At 38.8% G+C, this 19,982-nt stretch overlaps 1 protein-coding gene across 1 annotated transcript; it reads left to right on the top strand.

The window, feature by feature from the left end:
- The first annotated feature begins 6,654 nt into the window (after positions 1-6,654).
- xpnpep2 (X-prolyl aminopeptidase (aminopeptidase P) 2, membrane-bound) lies at positions 6,655-19,458 on the top strand. The gene is made up of 21 exons (XM_070836553.1): positions 6,655-6,826; positions 7,375-7,436; positions 7,725-7,835; positions 7,939-8,002; positions 8,674-8,778; positions 10,271-10,357; positions 10,524-10,667; positions 11,756-11,857; positions 12,755-12,836; positions 12,981-13,182; positions 14,028-14,117; positions 14,426-14,535; positions 14,738-14,815; positions 15,869-15,940; positions 16,029-16,089; positions 16,345-16,414; positions 16,596-16,700; positions 17,659-17,718; positions 17,821-17,897; positions 18,020-18,109; positions 18,842-19,458. The coding sequence occupies exons 1-21, from the start codon at positions 6,778-6,780 to the stop codon at positions 19,040-19,042; spliced, it is 2,022 nt and encodes a 673-aa protein (XP_070692654.1). The 5' UTR covers positions 6,655-6,777; the 3' UTR covers positions 19,043-19,458.
- Positions 19,459-19,982: the final 524 nt, after the last annotated feature.

The following is a 19,982-nucleotide window of genomic DNA, read 5'->3' as shown; positions in this document are numbered from 1 at the left end:
CAGGGTGTTCACTGGGACCGAAGAGAGAATTGGAAGTGGAGTACTTTGGACACCAGCGACACCTTGTGGTCATGTTTCATTTGCTTGCCCCCCACGAGGTTCAGCACTGTGTATCTTTTCAAGTGTGCCTTACCATAGTTCCTCAATAACAAACCAGAGACAACAGCATTCTCAAAAAAATCATCATATTTACATAAAATATACATAACATTCACAGTTCATTATTGTAATTGCAAGGAGTTTGGTGACCTCATGTAATTGACAGCGTAGCTCTGCCCACCTTCAACCTGAGCAGAGGTCTGATCAGACAGAAATTTGTTGTGATAATACTTATATTTAATATTTGTTCTTTAGAAGTGTATTCTTCTAAGACTAACTGCTGGAGGATTGTCTATTTGTGTGGATTTGTACACCAACACACACACAGATTAGTTTTACATTCCCTAACAATGTGAATTTTTCTGTGGATGCTCAAGTTGATAGAAGAAATAAGTGGAGCTCTTCTACCCCCAGCTGGTCACTTGGTGTTACTAATGCTAAGGTAGAAACTGTGTCAACTCTTTGCTGTCGATATAAACCATTGATGTTCTCACAATTTTTATATCAAGGATCACATTTAGATATGTGCACTGTTGCCTAAACAGTCTTATTAAATATACTGTAGTTGTGAGTGTGGTGACTGAGCAGAACAGTCACGCTGTCAGTTTGTTAATAATAAGTCATTTGTTGTTGCCAAGTGTTTCTTGGTATCTACACTCCAGTCACATCACTCTTCTTAAGCAAATACACACAATCAGAAAAAGAAAAAAGATTTAGGAGTGAGTCAAAGTCAAACTTCCCTAAAGGTGAATTTAGCTTCATAGCCTGCAGGTTGAAGTTGGGTTATGAAATGTTTATGATCGGCAGAAGTGGACATGATAAAAGTGCTACAGCAGAGCTGCAAATGAGTATTGTAGCAACAGTCTATCAAACTGACTGCTTAAATTGAATGCGTTATTGAAATAGGTGTCACAGAAATATGTTGCAGCAGAGTGGCAGACTACGAGCAGCGGGGATGAAAAAATCAAGATCAAGACTGTCTAGTCATGATCACTCATTATGCTCACCCTCCCCCCTTACTCTCTCACTTTCTTCCCACTTGTAACTCATCATCTGATTTCTCGCACTTACAGTAAACCAATGAAATCCTCGCTCTAAGTCTCACGAGCCAATCATTTCATAGCTGTCAAAGTTTAAAGTTCTTTCTCTGTCCTGTCAGCTGTCATTTCAGGCAAATCAATGTAACCCCCCTCCACCCCACACATCAGAAGTCATCAGAAGTCTGCTCTTTATCATTCAGCTCTCAGCTCTCTTCACCCCTCATCACCACCAGTGGTGTCTAGACTACATCGAGGGAATATCCTGTCATTTCATACAGCTTTACATCATTTTGATGGGGTCTAATCGCCACAGACTGTGTATCTCTGTCTTGCATTTATTAATAAATCTTCTTGATCACTTTTGAGCCTCCAGTGACGAGTTGTGATGTATTTATGGCGACACAGTTTGAACCACTATGTAGCATGTGTGTTTTATCCACTGGAGGGAGCACCCTAAAGTGCATTTTATCATGTTTTTTTTGCACATTGGGCAATCCAAGACGGCATGTTAGCTGCCCATGCTCCCAAGCTGTCAAATGCAAGATAACAAAGCTCCACTGTAGGCAGTCAGCCACATATGCTGCTCCCAACAATGTTAACATGGTTTGATTTCCATTGATGTTTTAGTACTTTTTTTTAATATCTGTAGTCAAACTGAGTCTCCTTGCAATGAATCCAAACAGACTACAGCTGTAAAACTAAAAAGTCCCCTATCAAGATTCACAAACATTTTTTATGAAGCATTCCTCTGCCTGAACTGTGACTCTTCCTTTCCAAGGACTCAGTTTCCCAAAGGACCCTTGAGGGACGCTGAGCAGCAACCATTTCCTATCAACAGTTCACAACCTTTGAGTTAAAGTTGCACAATCGTTTTTACTGCTTGTCCATCTGCTTCATATTGTTCTCTGTGTTATCAAGGAATTATGCAAACTAAACAAGCTTTATGAGTAACGCTGCGCTTTATTGACTCGTATGCAGGTTTCCATTTCAATGCACAATAACAGATGGTGGCCAAACATTAACAGCTGTATATCTTAGTCCTGTAATGCAGGTTTTGGTCCAAGGTCAAAGCAATAGAGAGGTTTAAGTGAACCTTAACACTGTTACGTTGAGTGCGGTTACAAAACCAGAGAAAGTAAGTGGTACCTTAGATAGTGAGGTGTTTCTTTTATTTTCTTATTCTTATGTACAAGGAGTTAAGTATAAATATATTGGTAAATCATTATAAGGCATGTGTATTGATGCTGATTATTGGCCTCTTGTAACTCATTGTTGTCATGCTGTAGCTGAGGCTCATTTTAGCACTGTGTTTGGTGCAAGATGTCACAAACCGACTAAAAATGTGCATAAAGGAAGAAAGACAAACCAAGGTGAAGTGCAGATGAATACCATAAATTCTCAGATACTGGCAGGGACCTTAATTTACCCCAAGTGCAGAGACAAGCCTTTATTTGGAACAAGCTTATATAAATGACAAACTTTTATTTATAGCTTGCCCTGTTTTATAACTTCGCCACCATATTTTAGGAAGATGTCTCCCTGCTTCCTGATTTGCTCCTATCTACATTTGTTATTTCAAACTCAACATTTCCTCCTTGCTTACATGTTGTCTTAATAACTTTAGAAAAATTTAGATTTCCATTGTATTACTTTCATCAATAAAATAGCTAATTTCAAACTCACCATTATGCTGCTCGGAGTTTCTCTTCTAGTGTTTTCATTCTTGTATTATTTCCAGTAGCTTCCATTTTGTTGTTTTTGGGGGTCTCATCACTCTGCAAGCAGGTGGAGGTCCTCCCAGAGGATGCTTCAGTTCACCCTGTTGGGGCAATGAATGTTGAACCAAAATTTATGGAAATCCAGTAATGCAATTGGCACTGGAACTCTACAAACAGACAAACAGGTGCTTGGAAATGAGCCACTGGAGAGGAAAGCTACTCCACACCTTTCATAGACTCCTTCAAAGTCTCTTTGAGGTTACAATAAATTAAGACAGGATTTGTTTTAAGTTATTTAGATTTATTCATTCAGGACATCTCATTGAAATCACAGTCTCTTTTTCAAGTGAGACCTGAGACCAAATTACACAAATATATATGTGAGGTAATAGCAAGTCAAGTAAGTCACACAAACAGTCATTACACACCTAGACACTTAAAAATTGCAGATATTATTAGAAAGCTTGCCATAGCCGTCTGCCATGACCCTTAATTCCTTCATGCCTGAAAACATAGTTCATGTAGGTCCAGGCTGACTTAAGGGTTGTTTTACTGTACAAGCCCCTGTCTGAGCAGAGAGCTGTCACAGGGTTATGATCAGGTCTGCACTCTACTTAAAATGCTGTGGGATCAACAGCCTTGTTCGTGCTTGGCACTGCAGAAATGCCTTCAGACAGTCCAGCCACTATTCACATATGGTGGCAGATGAATGGGTGAAAAACTGTATTTATTCTGCACAGTACAGGCCCATCTGTGGTTTGTATTTAGCACTTAGGAGATATGACATTTTTTCTTAGAGTGTTTGGTGGCCAGTGGCAGGTTATTCTTATCATCGTATAGTCTAAAGTCAGTCAGGCTTTTATCAAAATGTGAAGTGCAGAAGAGTGAACTGACAGCAGATCAGTCAAGCACCTCCTCGTCCTCACGTGAGCAGCTCAGTCTGCCACCAGGGCTGCTGCACATTAGAAGCTTGTAGAAACTATTTACAGAGCTACAAACGACTTCAGGTGCTTGCAAATGTGTCAAGAAGGAAGCTGCTCTACACCTTTCCTCCTGTCTACCCCTCAGTTAAAGATAAGTCTGTGATTCCTCTTTTTCAAAGGAGCTGTTCAAGCCCATTGGGCAAATCTGACTCAGGTCACCAGCAAATGTAAGTAAACAGCAGCTGACAATGCACCTATGGCATTATTTTCCTCTATCCTCTTAAGATGAAAGAGTCAATCCTTTTTCCTTCATTCGTTTTTTTTGTTAATTGGTTGTTATAAGTTCTAAAATATGAGCTACACTGAGCCGTGAATAATGTGGTTTCAAAAGCCTCACAGGTTTCAGATATGTGCTTTTTTACATGTGGCCTCCACACTGATAAGAACTCTTCAGATGTTTTCAGAGTGTATCCATGTCCTTTTACTGGAAGTGATGATAAAATGCCTACCTTAATATCTGGGTCACTTTATATCTAAAAATACTGTTATGAGCAGTCACAAAGCACATTCAGCTTTGAGGGTGAAACTACAGAACTACATTGATATGCATGCTGCCTTATTCTGCTATAAAATAAAACACATCTCCTTATAGTACTCGTAATTTTTGAGTAGCACATAAGCAACGTATGGTACTGAATTACTTCTTTTTTATACTCAGAAAATAACAAAAATATCTTAACAACAATTTGATGGATGGCCATGACATTTTGTGCAAACATTTATGGTCCTGAGAGGATGAAGACTACTCATTTCAGGGATTCCCTGACTTTTCCTCTAGCGCCACCAACAGGTTAAAGTTGGTAGTTTTGATTGAAATATCTCAACAACTTTTGGATGGATAGATATTCATGTTCCCTTCAGGTTTACTTATGATAACTTTTGTGATCTATTAACCTTTCATCTAAAAGGTAATGACATTACCAACATCCTCAGCTGCACTTTGTTAGCATGCTTACATGTTGAGCTGAGATGGTGAACCTGGTAAACGTATACCTGCTGAACATAAGCAAATTAGCTAGTGTTAGCATTTAGCCTAAAGCAATACTACGTCTAAGCAGGGCTCACAAAGGTGCCAGCATGTCTTTTTTTCTTTTTATAAATACAAGCAAACAATTACCAGCAGGGCATTAAAACATGTAATTCTTCATAAAACAAAGAAATCTGTTAAACTTCTGGTGTTTAATTAATAGTGTAAGCTCATCTCACAATGTGAAAAAGTGCCAGTTTTTAATTAAAGTGACGCTTCACAATTTCCTTTCATATTCACAGATTTTAAGGCATACGGACACCTTTATAAGTTACTAAGACATATTTTCTAATGAAAAAAGAGGCGATTTAAGAGACACAACTCTGTGATCACTGGATATTGCCCATTTCTTATTTCAGTATTACAGCTCTGTAGTCTGAAGGTCTGCCAGGTTTTGAAGTCATGATCAAAGCCGGTGGATCCCAGTGCACCATAAAGGTGTTACCAAATAAAAATGTCATCACATCAGATAGTTGCAGTGTCAGTAAATCACAAGCTGTATGTGCATAAATCCGGTGTACCAGATTAATAAATCAGCAATAGCTGACCACTCTGAGGCTCTGCAGAGATTTACAGTTTGCATGCACTGCTTAATTGGCCCAGTGAGTCCTGTCTTTTGACCTGAAGGGCACTTTCCTAAAAACAAGTTACAAAGTCTTTTACATAAGGCAGCAAATTAAACGCCAACAATAACAGCAAATCAAAAAGCTGGTTAGCTTAGCATAGCATAAAGACTGGAAACAGGAGAAAACAGCTAGCCTACCAGATTTGTCTATTAGCATCTCTAAAGGTCACTGATTAACATATTATATCCTGTTTGTTTAATCTCTGCAAAAACCAAAATGTAAAAGGGATCATTTGACTTCAGGAAGTCAATACACATAACATAGTAAATTATCACTTTTACACTTTGGTGTTTGTATGGATAAAACCACCAGGATATATCAGATGAATAGTGACTTTTAGAGGTGCTGGTAAAATTTTGTTTTGTTACTAGAGTCAGGCTAGCTGTTTTTCACCGTATTTCCAGCCTTTATGCTATTTTAAGATAACTATCAGACATGAGAGTCATATCGATCTTTTTATCTAACTCTCATAAGCCAATAAGCATGATTCCCTAAATGTAAAACTATCTCAAATGTCTGTCTGATGACAGACTAATATATCGCTGCTGTAATAAATCTCCTGGCCATACACTCTCCGCCCACTTGTTTCCTCTTTTAGCTAAGTGGCATTATACGTTTGGCTTGAATACAAGGGTTTAAAAATACCAAAAGCACAAATGTTTTCTGTGGAAATCTCTGCAGGATTACAAGGATTTGCCTGTAATATGTGGTGATCTGCAGAGACAGACCCTCGTACATGCATTCATGTGCAAAACATGAAAATGTACGTCTACACCTAGACTTAGACTTAATGCAGCTTTGGCAGATGACAGTGTATGTTAGTGGGACCTCCTTACCCTCCGCCACTGAGTTGCATCATGATACAATGAAAAAGATTAAAGAACTCAGTGAGATATGGGAGATACTATGGGGGAGGGGGGGCAGGTGGGTGAACATTGTGGCCTGGCACATTGTATTGTAGTCAGAAGGCAAAGAAATGTTTCTGAGAACCAAGATCTCAAAAACCACAGCACATGATTCCTATCAGAGGTCCACAGGGAGAGTGAGTGGTAGCAGAGGAAGAGGAAGAGGAGGAGAGAGAGAGAGAGAGAGAGAGAGAGAGAGAGAGAGAGAGAGAGAGAGAGAGAGAGAGGACAGTCATGCACTTAACTAGCAGACACCCACACACAATTTCTCACCAGACACCCACATACACTTTCTCACATACGCAGTGCACACATCGGAGTACCTGCTTCGTAGCCACTCCTTGAGTAGGTCTGTTCCAGACAGGCTAGTGGTGCCAAGATGCCTTCCTGTGGCTGGTTGTTGGCTCTGACTCTGGCAGCACTAACAGGTAAAAAAAAGTTACTATTTATCCTCACTGATTTGTCTGTAAGTGTCAAACCTCTGCTCTCTGTGTGAAGACTTTAACTGAGCTACTGTGATGATCAATAACAGACGCTGTGAAGGGGAGTAAAATGTAAAGAGAGATTACAGTTAAATGATTAGTCTTAGAAGGAGATAACAGCTCTGTCTCATACTCTTCCCTTTTTTCATGTTTCACCGATTATCTTTGACCATCTTGATTGATTGCACTACTCTTACTGTATAAGTTGTAGTTATTCTAATTGATATTATCTGTGTTTTTGTTTTTATGTTGTTGTTTTTTGCACAGCTGCCTTGTGTGGTCTCTGAGTTTGTCCAGAGTCCTTTTACTTTGACTGAACAGAAGCTTTCGTCCCTCTAAATCCTGAGCTGTTGCATTGATTCCACAGCTGTGTCTGAAAAGATTCGACTCGATAAAATCACCTACAAAAAGAGTGTTTGATCTGACAATGTGCTCTTAAAGCCAGACATGGTCACTTTCCAAGGTCTCTTGTCACTATGTGCTTCTCATTTCAGGACACACTATTGGTGCTGTTACATTTGAGCAAACTGAGAGGAACTGCTCTCTGTCCCCACCGGTAAGATCAAACTGATTTTTAAAATTCCAAATAATTACAAAAATCAAGTCATATAAATTACCTTGAAGTCCAAATGTTTTTCTGTCATGAAAAATGTTGCTTGAGTTCTGTACAGATACAGCTACTGCACCTGTGTTACAGTTAATGATTACACTGGGAGATATAGAAAGGGATGAATCAGCAGTTCTTCAGGTTTTAATTAAATCTGAAGACTTTTCACACTCTCTGTTTGTCTGTATGTCTGTCTGTCTCTCTCTTTCTCTTTGTGCGTGTGTGTGTGTGTTACAGTACCTTCCCAGCACAGCAGTGAATACCACTCTCCGGCTGCAGGAGTTACGAGAGCAAATGCTTCGCCTGAATATCTCTGCCTACATTATCCCTGGCACTGATGCTCACCTGGTACATCTGCCGTCCATCATAATTAATTCATCTGGGTTCCAACCATGTGTGTGTGCACATGAATGTGTGTATGAAATGCTAATCCACTCTGTTTCTCTGTCAGAGTGAATATATCGCACCACGTGATGCCAGGATGGCCTTCATGACCGGCTTTACAGGCTCTGCAGGTACAATCCTCCTCTTCCTCATCCCCCTCCTCCTCCCCATGACTCAATTCCCCACATCGGAGTGCTGCCGCCATGCAGCTCCTTTACTTTCATCCCACATCCTCACGATACAGCCTGCTTCTCGGTCATTTAGTTTCATCGCTCTCACTCGCTGCATCATTGCATCTCCTCATGCATCAGCGTCCTCACAGAGTAACTTGACCATTACATCAAGTAATCTATTTGTATGTAAAACTGCTGGACAAGATTAATGATTATACATATTTCTGTGCTCAGCTGTTGCACAGATGAATATGAGAAGACGATATGAGGACAGATGACAATTCAGTTACACCAGGCTAATCTTATGCCAAACTCCATAAAGAAAAGTCACATTTTAAAAGCCTCCATGAAGAATCAGACTTCTCAGCTGTTGCTATTTAAAGTGTTTCATGTGCTGGTACAACAGTGGAATGATAATGTAAGCCCTTATTATATACCCACCACACATCACCAGGTTCTCTTCAGTGGCTCTTCTTAACCCTCCTGTTTCTCCCCACGTGCATACATTTTTCACAATTAGCTGGCCCATCATGCATTGTTCTAAGTCAACTTTGACATTTATAGTTGTTTGTAATTAACTGTCACTGCTGCCCTCTCTATAACATAGTTGCTGTTCTGCCTCTCCTCAGGCACTGCCGTGCTTACTCAGACCAAAGCTGCTCTATGGACAGACAGCCGCTACTGGGTTCAAGCTGAGAGACAGATGGACTGCAACTGGGAGCTGGAAAAAGATGGTAGGGGTTATCGTGTTTTGATTACTTGTTATGACAACGCAGGACACAGGGATGCCGATCAAATATTTGTGGTTTTTATGGTCTAGTCTAAAAATATCCTGACAAATGCTGCATATACTATTACAGGAATTAAATGATAAAAATAGCTCACGAACAAACTGAAGTCACTGCATGTTTTATCTTGCAAAAACACTTTTAGCACTGAACATATGATGCTGATGTTCACACATTTGTAGAGCACAAAATGAATTACATAGCAGCTTTTGTTGTAGGGAAACGTATGACTTGTGTCCACATCTATAGTCAGTCAAGGATTTATACGGTGACAAAGCTCATCCCATCAATCAGTTTGACAGCACATGTCCTGCAAAACGTTGCAAAAACAGAAACACTGCAAGTCAGAACACAACAGTTATTTCTTTAGGCATTTTTATAATTTTTTTCGATACTGTAGCTGCAGTAGAGAGAAGGCAGGGAATGAGGGGATAGATAGATGGTGGATGACATGTAACAACGATCCCTGGCCAGACGTGAACTGGTGATGTTGAGGCTCAGGGCTGGCACCTTAACCCCCAGCTCAACAGGGTGCCCCTGTGATGCTGAAATTGATTCTTTGTTCATTTTAGTTTCAGCATTCTGATTGTGTAATGCAGATATTATTGGAGATATTGGCAGCAACTTCAGCCTTTAACAAATGATTAGCAGTTTTATCAGGAAGAACTTCAATTACATTGTGACTTAGTTCTGTTGTTAGTTCCCACGTTTATGATTGTTTGAGTTTTCAGTATTTGTTGTTTAATTGCTGAATGTGTTTCTTAATTTGCTTGCGTTTTCCTAAAGGATGTGTCAAGAATTATTCCCCTGTGCATCTGACCTCCATTGTTGTCCAAAATTGACCAGCAATAAGTTGCCGTGCATTGAGCTTTCTGGGCATGTGTAGCATGATGTCGACAGCTGGGATGCAACTTTAGGCTTTAGCATAATTAGACAACATATCTCACACCGCATTTCTATTACTACATTTGATACACCGTCATTACTGTAACAATTACACAGCATTGTATTTTGTTTTGTTTTTTTAATTATCTTTTTAATCTAAAATCATCTCTTGTAACAGGATTCATTGCATCCTGTAACAGGATATGGGCCATAAAGTTACCTTTAACTGATTGCAAACAACATCATTAATATTTTTATAGCTTTGCATGTGATGTAAGAGACTTTGATGAGTTTAGTCAAAAAGTATTTATGTTCTTTGAAACATAATGATTGAATGAAACTATAACAGATAATCAGGCTTACTATAGTTTAGAGAAACTGACATATTGTTTAATCCACCAATCCACATTTTGTTACAAAGCAAATACCAAACATTTTTATTTTTTCTATGTTGTATTACAGTATCCACCACAGATAGGTCAACTGAATTTATTGTATCACACCATCTAAAGTCAATAATAACCCGACTAGAGTCTGTCATGTGTGATCTCAGTGTCCATCAGCAGTGTAGCAGAATGGCTCATCTCCGAGGTTCCGCCAGGCGGCAAGATCGGCTTTGATCCCTTCCTCTTCTCCCTCGGTAAGACTCCATCCTCCATCCCCCCCGTCACTCCTGGTTAACATCAATAAAGTGCCCACCCAACTAGATGGAAAATTATTGATGGAGCCGCCAGACGCCATGCAGGCTGTTTACTTGTGATTGATTCGCTTCACTGTGTGTAATCATCTGCAATTTCCTCCATTAGAAAAGCAGGAGGACTACAGCATCAATCTGGAGTCAAGCAATCGCAGCCTGAAGTCCATCCCTGTTAACCTGGTCGACCAAGTATGGAAGGACAGGCCGCCCGTCCCTCCTGACAACCTCACCCGCCTGCCCGACAGAATCATACGTGGGTTTCTTTATACATGTGTGAAGCGGCAAGTGGACTGCGTTGTGTGTCTGTACTACAAACACAAACACACACTGAAGTCTGCTTGTCTGCCTGTGTGGTGCCCTTTATCTATGTGCTGATAAATACCTGCAAACTGGACTGCAATAAGCAGTTCCTCAAACACAACCATAGACAGCTGGTTCATGTTTTTATGGCCGGCTGACGGATCAAATACTAACTTTGAGAGAATGGAAAGCCTTCTGAAAAGGAAGTTGTCTGGACACCCATGGGCCTTATTAGTCTTTATGGTCGGAGAATAGACAAATGGAACAAATGGAGAGCATCATAAAACCTAATGGTCTGTGTGTGTCTGTGTTTGTGTGCGTATACATTTCAGGGTAATCTGGAAAAAAAGCATCTCATAGAGTGTTTCAAGTCTTTTGTAAACACTTCCTCATAGTTTGAATGTACAGGCTGGAAAATATAAAGTGATGAGTAGAAAACGGTAGTGCTAAAGAAAAGATAGAAGTTAGAGGAAAGTCAGCTGATATGTGTCTGTAATTAGTGGGAAGCATTACACTTACATAAAGCGCTAAAGCTGAACTAATCAACATTTTAATAGGAACTAGAGCTCAAATGATTATGTGTAATGTGAAAGGTGTTGGTCTTAGTGACAAACTGGGAGAGAAACTGTTTTGTCTCACTCTGAAGACTCTTATCAACATGTTTTCCAGCGCCAGCAGTCAGCCATTTTCAGCAGAAAATGTTTTATAAAGCTACTGTACTCTACCTACTCAGCACCAAACAGTTAGATACAGTTGACAACTAGCCCATAAACATTATGGAACATATTGGTATCTTAGTGGCTAAATATCTCCTTCAAAAGCTGGTGGAGACCAAAGCAGTGCTAAAAGGAGAAACAACACAGCTTGTTGTGCTGCCTATTAATGTAGCTTCGATAACAGAGGATAAAAGGTGGTTGATTTCTAATGAAAACATTTTTAAAAAGTGAGAATTTCTAGTAAAACTCCATGTCCAACGCCAATGTGCATCAAGTGTTTCTTGTCATGTGGATGCAAATAAAATTGAAATGTGTGTGTTTGCAGAAAGATCCTGGCAGATGAAAGTGGAGCACATACGAAATCAGATAAGAGACAATCCATATCAACCAACTGCTCTTCTGCTGTCAGCACTGGATGAAACAGCCTGTAAGTAACTCAAACTTTGTCATGCTGAATTCGCTGAAAAAAGTAGTTGATATGATCATCATAAAAAATGCATTACAGCTACTTTAAATGTAAATGTTTTCATAATCATTTCATTAAGCCTCTAGATAGCTACAAAATACACTTCAGTTGGAGCAGAGACACACCTATAAGTGTTGCCAGAAGTATCCAGTTTTCCATATTCAAAAATGGCTGAAAACAAATCCCCAGCGATTTCTTTTCTTTTTCATTTTCATTTGTAGGCCACCCAGTGGCTTCAGGGCCCTAAATAGCCGCTTAGATTGCTCATACCTCAGGATAGCTCTGGAAATACAGTTTGCAACAATATAAAATGACAAGAGACAAACACAGCACAAATACAACCAAGGCTTTTTGGATTAAACTGTAGCCTGAGGAGTTGCAGTCTGATGTAGCAGGTTGTGAAATAAATACAGAAATCGTATCACATAGAAAAGATGCTTAAAAGACCAAAAGAAAGATATAAACTTGAAAAGTTTGAAAGTTACTTGGAATTATCTATCCACTGAAAATTATAAGTTTTTATTATAAACAGTAATTATAGTATTTAACTGACTTGATTATCTGTATGTACCCTGGTCGTTCACTTCAGCTGTTTGTAAATGAACAGTGAATTATTCAAAAGCTCCTTTATTATAACTCACACAACAGGACTGCTGGGTCTCAGACCTTTCCTGACTTCTGATTACAGAATTAGTGAGTCAGTTTTCAATCATAGGGACAAAGGAAAAGTCACGTACCTCACACAGAAAGATTAGATGTAAACAGCATGTACCTGCTCAGGTGGATCTAGCAGATCATGTAAATCAATGTGCGAGCTGCTGCTGCCAGTTAGTGGTTTCGTATATTTTTGATTTCTAGGGCTGTTCAATCTGCGCGGCAACGACATCCCATACAATCCCTTCTTCTACTCCTACACACTGCTCACAAAGGATGCGATCTGGTAAGTCGGTTTGTCAGGGATTACATGTGTGAACATGTGGGGTTCCTTTCAAACCGTCTTTCTTAAGTATCTGTGCACGTAACAGTTAATTCCCCTTTATGAAAACTTCTTTTTTTATAGACTACTCTTTGTACTTTCTCCCAGGCTCTTCCTCCACATGGACAGACTGACAGAGGAGTTGAGGGTGTACCTTAACACCTCCTGTGTGGGGCCCATGTGTGTGCAGCTAAAAAGCTACGACACTGTCCTCGATCATCTGAAGGAGTATGTGGCCCAACCCAGGGTTAAAGTGTGGATCGGGACAGAGTACACAAACTACGCACTTTATGAGATAATTAAACCAGAGGTATGCAGGTATTTATTTCTTTATATTCACTACACTGCATAATTTCATTCCTTGTTAGTGTTATATTAGATATTTTAATCTTAATTGGAATGCACTGTCTACATACAGTATAATAACCTCTTTGTATTTATGTAATGTTGCTGTATTTTATCATTAAGGCAGCTGTAGTGAGTCACCGCTTGTTGGCTGCTAGTGGGATGAATATTTTTGATGCGTATTATGGACAAAATCCAAGTTTTTAAAACTGCACCAATCAATATTTTTATATAAACAATGGATCAAATTACTATGTGAGAGTGCTCGCTCATGGTGAAGAACCCACAAAGTTCCCTGCAGCTCAACAGTTTTTCAGTGTTTTTAAAAATTAAATTAAATGAAAAATGTATTTCCTATGTTTTAATCTTGTGTTTCTGTGTTGATTGTTCTTGTATTTCCTCTTAAATGCTAAATAGATTTTTTTATATATATCTATACACCTTTTTTCTCCTGTTAAAATATTTTTGATCACTCATCTTCAGCTCACATTTGTCTGATATGAAGTGTGATTTTAGGCAACTAGCTAAGCCACACATCATATAAAACCAGACTTCACCATTAACTTGTGGAGTTAGTTAGCAGAGCAATATAATAGGAGGTGTGTGTTTGGGCCACGAATTGCACATATGATGTTCATCAATTTAAAAGATAATTTTGCAAGTCCACTAAGTCGCAGTTTGTCATAAAGATGATAAAGTTTTTGTTTTTTGTGTGAAACTTCTCAGTGAAGTCAACCTCTCCTTTCAAACAATCTACATCAACTTATTATTATTTTTATATCAATTGTTATTGTTTTTTGCACCATGTAGGACAAACTACTGACAAGCTCCTACTCTCCTGTGTTGACGACTAAAGCAGTGAAAGACGAGACTGAGGCGCGAATCTTGAGAGATGCTCACGTAAGTCATCCGCACACAGATGTAGTCAGGATAAATATACACAAGCACACCACCATGTACGTGCACACATGAGCACAAATAGTAATGACCACTTCTTTGACCACTTATGACTACTGAAGCTAAGTTTGTATCTCAGATATGAGCCTCTAATGCATTTACCTGACTACGTTATCTTTCTCGAAGCATTTATTACCTTGTCCAAAGAAATATGAACAGCACGTCATGTAAAATGTCAGCTTGTGCATTTTATGTTGTTGTGAATGATGCTGAGACTCTCCCAGTCACCATGTCACTGTGGCTGTGTGTAGGTGAGGGATGCAGTCGCAGTCATCCAGCTGCTGATGTGGCTGGAGAAGGCAGTGCCAGGGGGGAAGGAGACAGAGCTGACTGCTGCAAAATACGTCAATGACTGTCGCAGGTGAGTGCATACAAAATACAGGAGATGGTGGAGAACTGAGATACATGAATCAGAATATGAGTGCTGCACAGCCTGTAAAATGTATTAAAAAGGACCATAAACAAACAGCCACAAAGACACTACTATACTAAATATTTAAATATTCATCATTACACTCACTTCATAGTTGGCTTTCACAGCTAATATAAACCTCATTTTCCAGCAAACAAAAAGACAACAGAAACGCAAGCTTTGAGACTATCTCTGCAAGCGGACCCAACGCTGCACTTGCCCATTACAGGTAAGGTTCATTCATATTCTTCCTCTTCTTCCTCACTTTTTCTTTTTCATTTAAATTATACCTGTATATAATATAGTCCTTATGTTACTGCTGAACCTTTTTTTTCAAAGCACACCATAAGTTTTATGCAGATTTTTCCACCTCCTCCTGTTGGTGCATTCAAGGACATCCAAGACTTAAGAGTAAACTGCTGACAGTCATTACATTTATGCCCACAAACAAGCAAAACATGGACACTGCAAAAACAGGTTTAGGCATTTGATTTAAGAATTAGGATGACAATTAACTGTATTTCTGTTGTTGTCAACAAAGCCAATAAAAAGATGAAATCCAGCAATGAATTGATCCTGCTGAAGTTTTGCTACTGTTTCCTAAGTCAGATGTAACTTATTCCTCTGTGACACGGAGCTCCATTGTTCAACAAGTGTTTAAACTAATGATAGAGACACCCAGAACACAGGCACTGCAGTTAATGTTGAGTTAATCCCACAGACATTGTCCTGCTGCATAAATACCCTCTAGAGCACCAGATGTGTACTAATCCGCTGCTGAAAATAGTCTCAAACACATAAACTATTTGCTCCTGTCTTTGTAACGTCTGCTAATTGCTACCAAGCTGTTTACAGAAATTAATGAGCATTTTTTTAAAAAATGAAACACTTCATTTGTGAGTCTGTTTTGAAGATTTAAAACTTCAGGTAAAGTGTAGGGAAACCAGAAAGCATTGAGTGCAGACATTCTGGTGGCCTGGGATTTTCAGATGCTGAATCATGGTGGTGGTGGTGAACGATGGCTGGTTCGAATCTGCCCATTTCTTGTAAGTTCTCCACTGGACGCTACCTATTGAGGGCAAAAATATGCCTCTAAGAACACTTGAGCAAATGGAAAACAGAAGCATCCTAAGAGATAAGACATCACGTATTGGAAAATGGTCAGCAGTAATTTATTTGTAGCTAAAACCTATAAAACACTGCTATTGCCCTTTAAACATGCTACAGTTGCCATCAAAGATCTGCAGAGCTGCTGTTATTTCCTGTTTTTCTTCTGTTGCAGCCCAACAGAAGAAACAAACAGGAGGCTGACAGTTGATGAGATGTACCTGGTCGACTCTGGTGGCCAGTATCTGTAAGTAAAAACACACTCTGCTCACACAGTCTCCAGTTTCACAACACCTGCATTTGAAATGAGTCAATCTGTCTCTCACTATTATCAGAGACGGGACCACCGACATCACTCGGACAGTTCACTGGGGAACCCCCACAGCAATGCAGAAGGTAACCCTTTAGGTTTTATACTGAAAGTGTGAATGTTTCAACAGATATTTAAATGTTCTCTCTGTCAAAACACAGGAAACTGCAGCCAATCAGTTTTTCTGTATCTATTAAAAAAACGTGTTGTTGCAGTAATTTCTGTGGTGGTATATAAACCAGAAATTTTCAGCTCTAAAATTCTTCCACAATGCTACATAATCCAAAATATTCCTTTAAAGTACAATTTTCCTGTCATTTACCATATGTGTCACCTCACAGGAGGCCTTCACTCGAGTGCTCATGGGAAATATTGAGATATCTCGAACCATCTTTCCCTCAGGGACAAGAGGTGAGAATGAAAAAAAACATACATGCATGTTAAAAATTAGATTTACAACACTCCCACCTGAAACCTTTCCTAGTTTCACCACTAGAGAGCCCTGTTTCTCCACTTACCAACGTTTTGTGCTAATTTTTGAGTGGATGAGTTTCAGATAAGGATGTTTGATCCGGCTTTTGTTTATTGACAGGTGTAAACATGGAGATGCTGGGTCGCCGGGCATTGTGGGAGGTGGGCCTGAACTATGGCCACGGCACGGGTCATGGTGTTGGAAACTACTTTGGAGTTCATGAGTGTAGGTTCTCTTTTTATTTTCTTTCTAGTTTATACCCCCAGTATGAAAATGAAAAAAAAAACACATTTTAAAAGCATAAATCCTGAAGAAACAGAAGTCAGGAACAGATTTCAATGATCTGTGATGTCTGAAAGCATCATGATTATGGCCCAGAGGAGGCTGTTTTACATCAAATTGAACTTCATTACACTGTGGCAGGCAGTTTTGCATGTTTGAGCACACATTTAATTTTTCAGAGCCTCCACTTTACTGACCAAATACAGCTGAACAAAAGGCAAAACTCACAGTTTAGGACAACAGTCCATTATCTGGCATCTATGAAGTTACTTTGAACTTATCTTAGTTTGTGACACTCTGAGGTGTGTAGAGCTGCAATTTGTCTGAGGAACAGTCCAAATCACAGAGTTTACTGTCCTCACACTGGGGAAGCCTTGAACAGAGATTTCCCTTTTAAAATGACTAGTAAAAAAGTTAAAAAAGTGTCAACTCACTGGATTTTAGCTCCCGAAAACTTTTTTTGACTGAAAAGGACAACAACCAAATAGAAAATCAAGATGAAATACATTTAAAAAAAATCATAGAAAGCAAACAAAACATGTCAGTCACTTTAAAATCACTTATCTGAAAGCTATATTTCTGAAAAAGAGAGGTACAGAACAACAAGACAACACTATACAGTTTTATAGACAAAATGTAATAAAAACCCATCGTTTCACAGGAGGAAACAGAGGCTGGGATGTGCACATAACTACTCCTTTGTTTTGATTTGCAAATTCATGCCATGCTGGGCAGGGAAATAGGAATTAAATCAGAGTACAATTGAATACCAGGTTGTAAGGTTAATTAAATGCCCAACAATAGAGATGTAAAAGTGAATGTACACAAATTAAATGTTTTTGAAGTTTTCTGTGGTGTTATCTATATTTTAATCATGTACTATGTTTTAATATTTTTCCAGGGCCAGTCGGCTTTCAGAGCAACAACATTCCCTTCAAAGCAGGCATGTTCACATCAATAGGTGAGGCTCTTTTTATTCTTCAAAACAAATCCACAAACAATCCAGACAACACTACATTATGATCATTTTAAAGGACATTAACTGGTGATGATTTTCTTCAAGAACCTGGATATTACAAGGAGAATGACTTTGGGATCCGGATTGAAGATGTTGCTGTGATTGTACCTGCACGTACAAAGGTAAACACAGAGTGGTTGAACAAAGCCTTATTGATAATCTAGAATCATGTCAGCGATTTCCTGCTTTTAACGCACGATATTAAAGGTTACTCTCTTCGTGAATGTGCTGTTCTTTCCCGCAGTATGGTCATAACTACCTGACCTTTGACACTGTGTCGCTGGTCCCATATGACAGAAAGCTGATTGACACCTCTCTCCTCAACTCAGAGCAGGTAACACAACATTTAATTTCTTTTTGATTATTCTTAGTATTTGACTACATATTCATCAATATTGTATATTGAGAGTTTAATGGAAGTTGATCATCATTTTAGTAAAAAGAAGGTGGTAATAAGTTCTTACCCTGCACATTAAATAGATGCCCAGTAACAAGCTATATTGTAAGTTTACTTCCCCAAAGACACGCTTGGTTTCCCGTTTGTTAGTACCTTTCTGTATAAGAGACTGTGACACCAACTAAGTCTTTTCCTTTTCCTGCTATACGAGTGCTGGTTTCCTCTTAAAATCCCCCTTTACACTTAAGGTCGACGTTTCTCTTCAGCTCAGAGATCAAAACATTATCAGAGAAAACAAAACCACGTGTGAAATCAACTTCTGTATTTTTGTGTCATGTTAATAAAGGGACAATCTAAGATATGTGTAGAGTTAATGTTAATACAATAACAATAACAGAATTAAGATCTGTGGTGAAAATTATCTACAAACATTTAGTCAACTACTGAATTAAAGTAACATTTTTAGGTACTTGGACATAACTTCAGTGTTTCCATGTTATCCTATTTTATACTTATACTCCACTAGATTTTAGAGGGAAACATTCTGCTTTTATTTGTGTGCATTATCAGTTGTTTACTCCTGATATAGAATGAAGTTCATCTGATTTATTTATTTACATTCCGGCTCATTTATGACTTTTATTGAGAGGTAGTCTTCTCTACCTCCAGATTCAGTGGCTGAATAAATACTACGAGACAATTCGGAGGCTGGTGGGTCTTGAGCTGGACAAACAGGGACTACATGAGGAGAAAAGTTGGATGGTCAAAAACACAGAGCCTTTTGTGGAGTCTGGATCTTCTGCGTCTGTGTGTTCCTCCTCTCTGACCCTCACCGCTCTGGCCGTAGCTCTCCTCCACAACGTTGTCTGAGCATTTTCATCATCTCATCTTCTAATCTTGCACTCACGCCATTCACAGCAGACTTGCACACTGATGTTACACCTATGCAGTCTCTATTGAGCAGCTAAACCAGGTTGAGAGATGCACTGCAATTTAGCATTTTTTAATTGAAGGATATATTTGTTTAATAATTTAATGACTGATATTGTGGTGTTTAAAGTTTTTAGATGATCTTTTGTGTGATTTTTGATATTTTAGCTTTTTGGTTTTTAATCTGGACATTTCTATGACCATCTGTTATGATTTCTATTTTATTAAACACCCATTCAAATATAGGAGTGAACTTCAGTAATGAATCTTTGACTTGACAAAATCATAAAAGTCAACTCGACTTTATCGCCAATGACTGGTGACCTCACTTGGACTTTTTTAAGGTTTTGAATCCTCATTGTTTAAATCTATGTTTGCTAGCTTAGACTCTTCTGTGCTGTCTTTGTTTGCACCTTGATATGTTTTTTCTTAGTCATTAGTGCCACCAAAGGCCAATTGAAGAAACCAGTGACGCGTGTGTGACTGTTCTTGTACGAAATAAACAAAATGGGGACACACTGCTAAAAAATATTGCACCATAGTGATAGAAAACTCCACAGGGTACCTTTAGGAACCACACTTAAACCCAAGGTACTTACTGGGGTAAATTTTTTACTACTTTATACTTATAAACCGCCACATTTCAGGGGGAAATGTTGCATGTTTGAATCCACTACATCTGTCAGAAAGCTACAGCTACTAGTCAATTTGCAGATAAAGATTTTACATTTAAAACATGATCAGTTTTTAAAATATGATACCTTCACATGGTTTAATTTTCTCAAGAGTATATAAAGTAGTTAAAATTAGCTGCACATTCACAAACAAAGATTTAAAATGGTGTTATATAGAGAGAGCAGCAAGTCAGCTCTAAATTTTC

This window comes from Pempheris klunzingeri, chromosome 9 (assembly GCF_042242105.1).
Source record: "Pempheris klunzingeri isolate RE-2024b chromosome 9, fPemKlu1.hap1, whole genome shotgun sequence".
Classification (NCBI taxonomy): Eukaryota; Metazoa; Chordata; class Actinopteri; order Acropomatiformes; family Pempheridae; genus Pempheris; species Pempheris klunzingeri.
The sequence above is the reverse complement of the archived record's forward strand: the minus strand, read 5'-3'. Positions and strand labels throughout refer to the sequence as shown.

Coding starts and splice junctions, on each gene's coding strand:
- xpnpep2 (XM_070836553.1), top strand. CDS start 6,778: ATGCCTTCCTGTGGCTGGTTGTTGGCTCTGACTCTGGCAGCACTAACA. Junction 13,183..14,027: donor ATGAGATAATTAAACCAGAG/GTATGCAGGTAT, acceptor TGCACCATGTAG/GACAAACTACTGACAAGCTC. Junction 16,701..17,658: donor CTACTTTGGAGTTCATGAGT/GTAGGTTCTCTT, acceptor ATATTTTTCCAG/GGCCAGTCGGCTTTCAGAGC.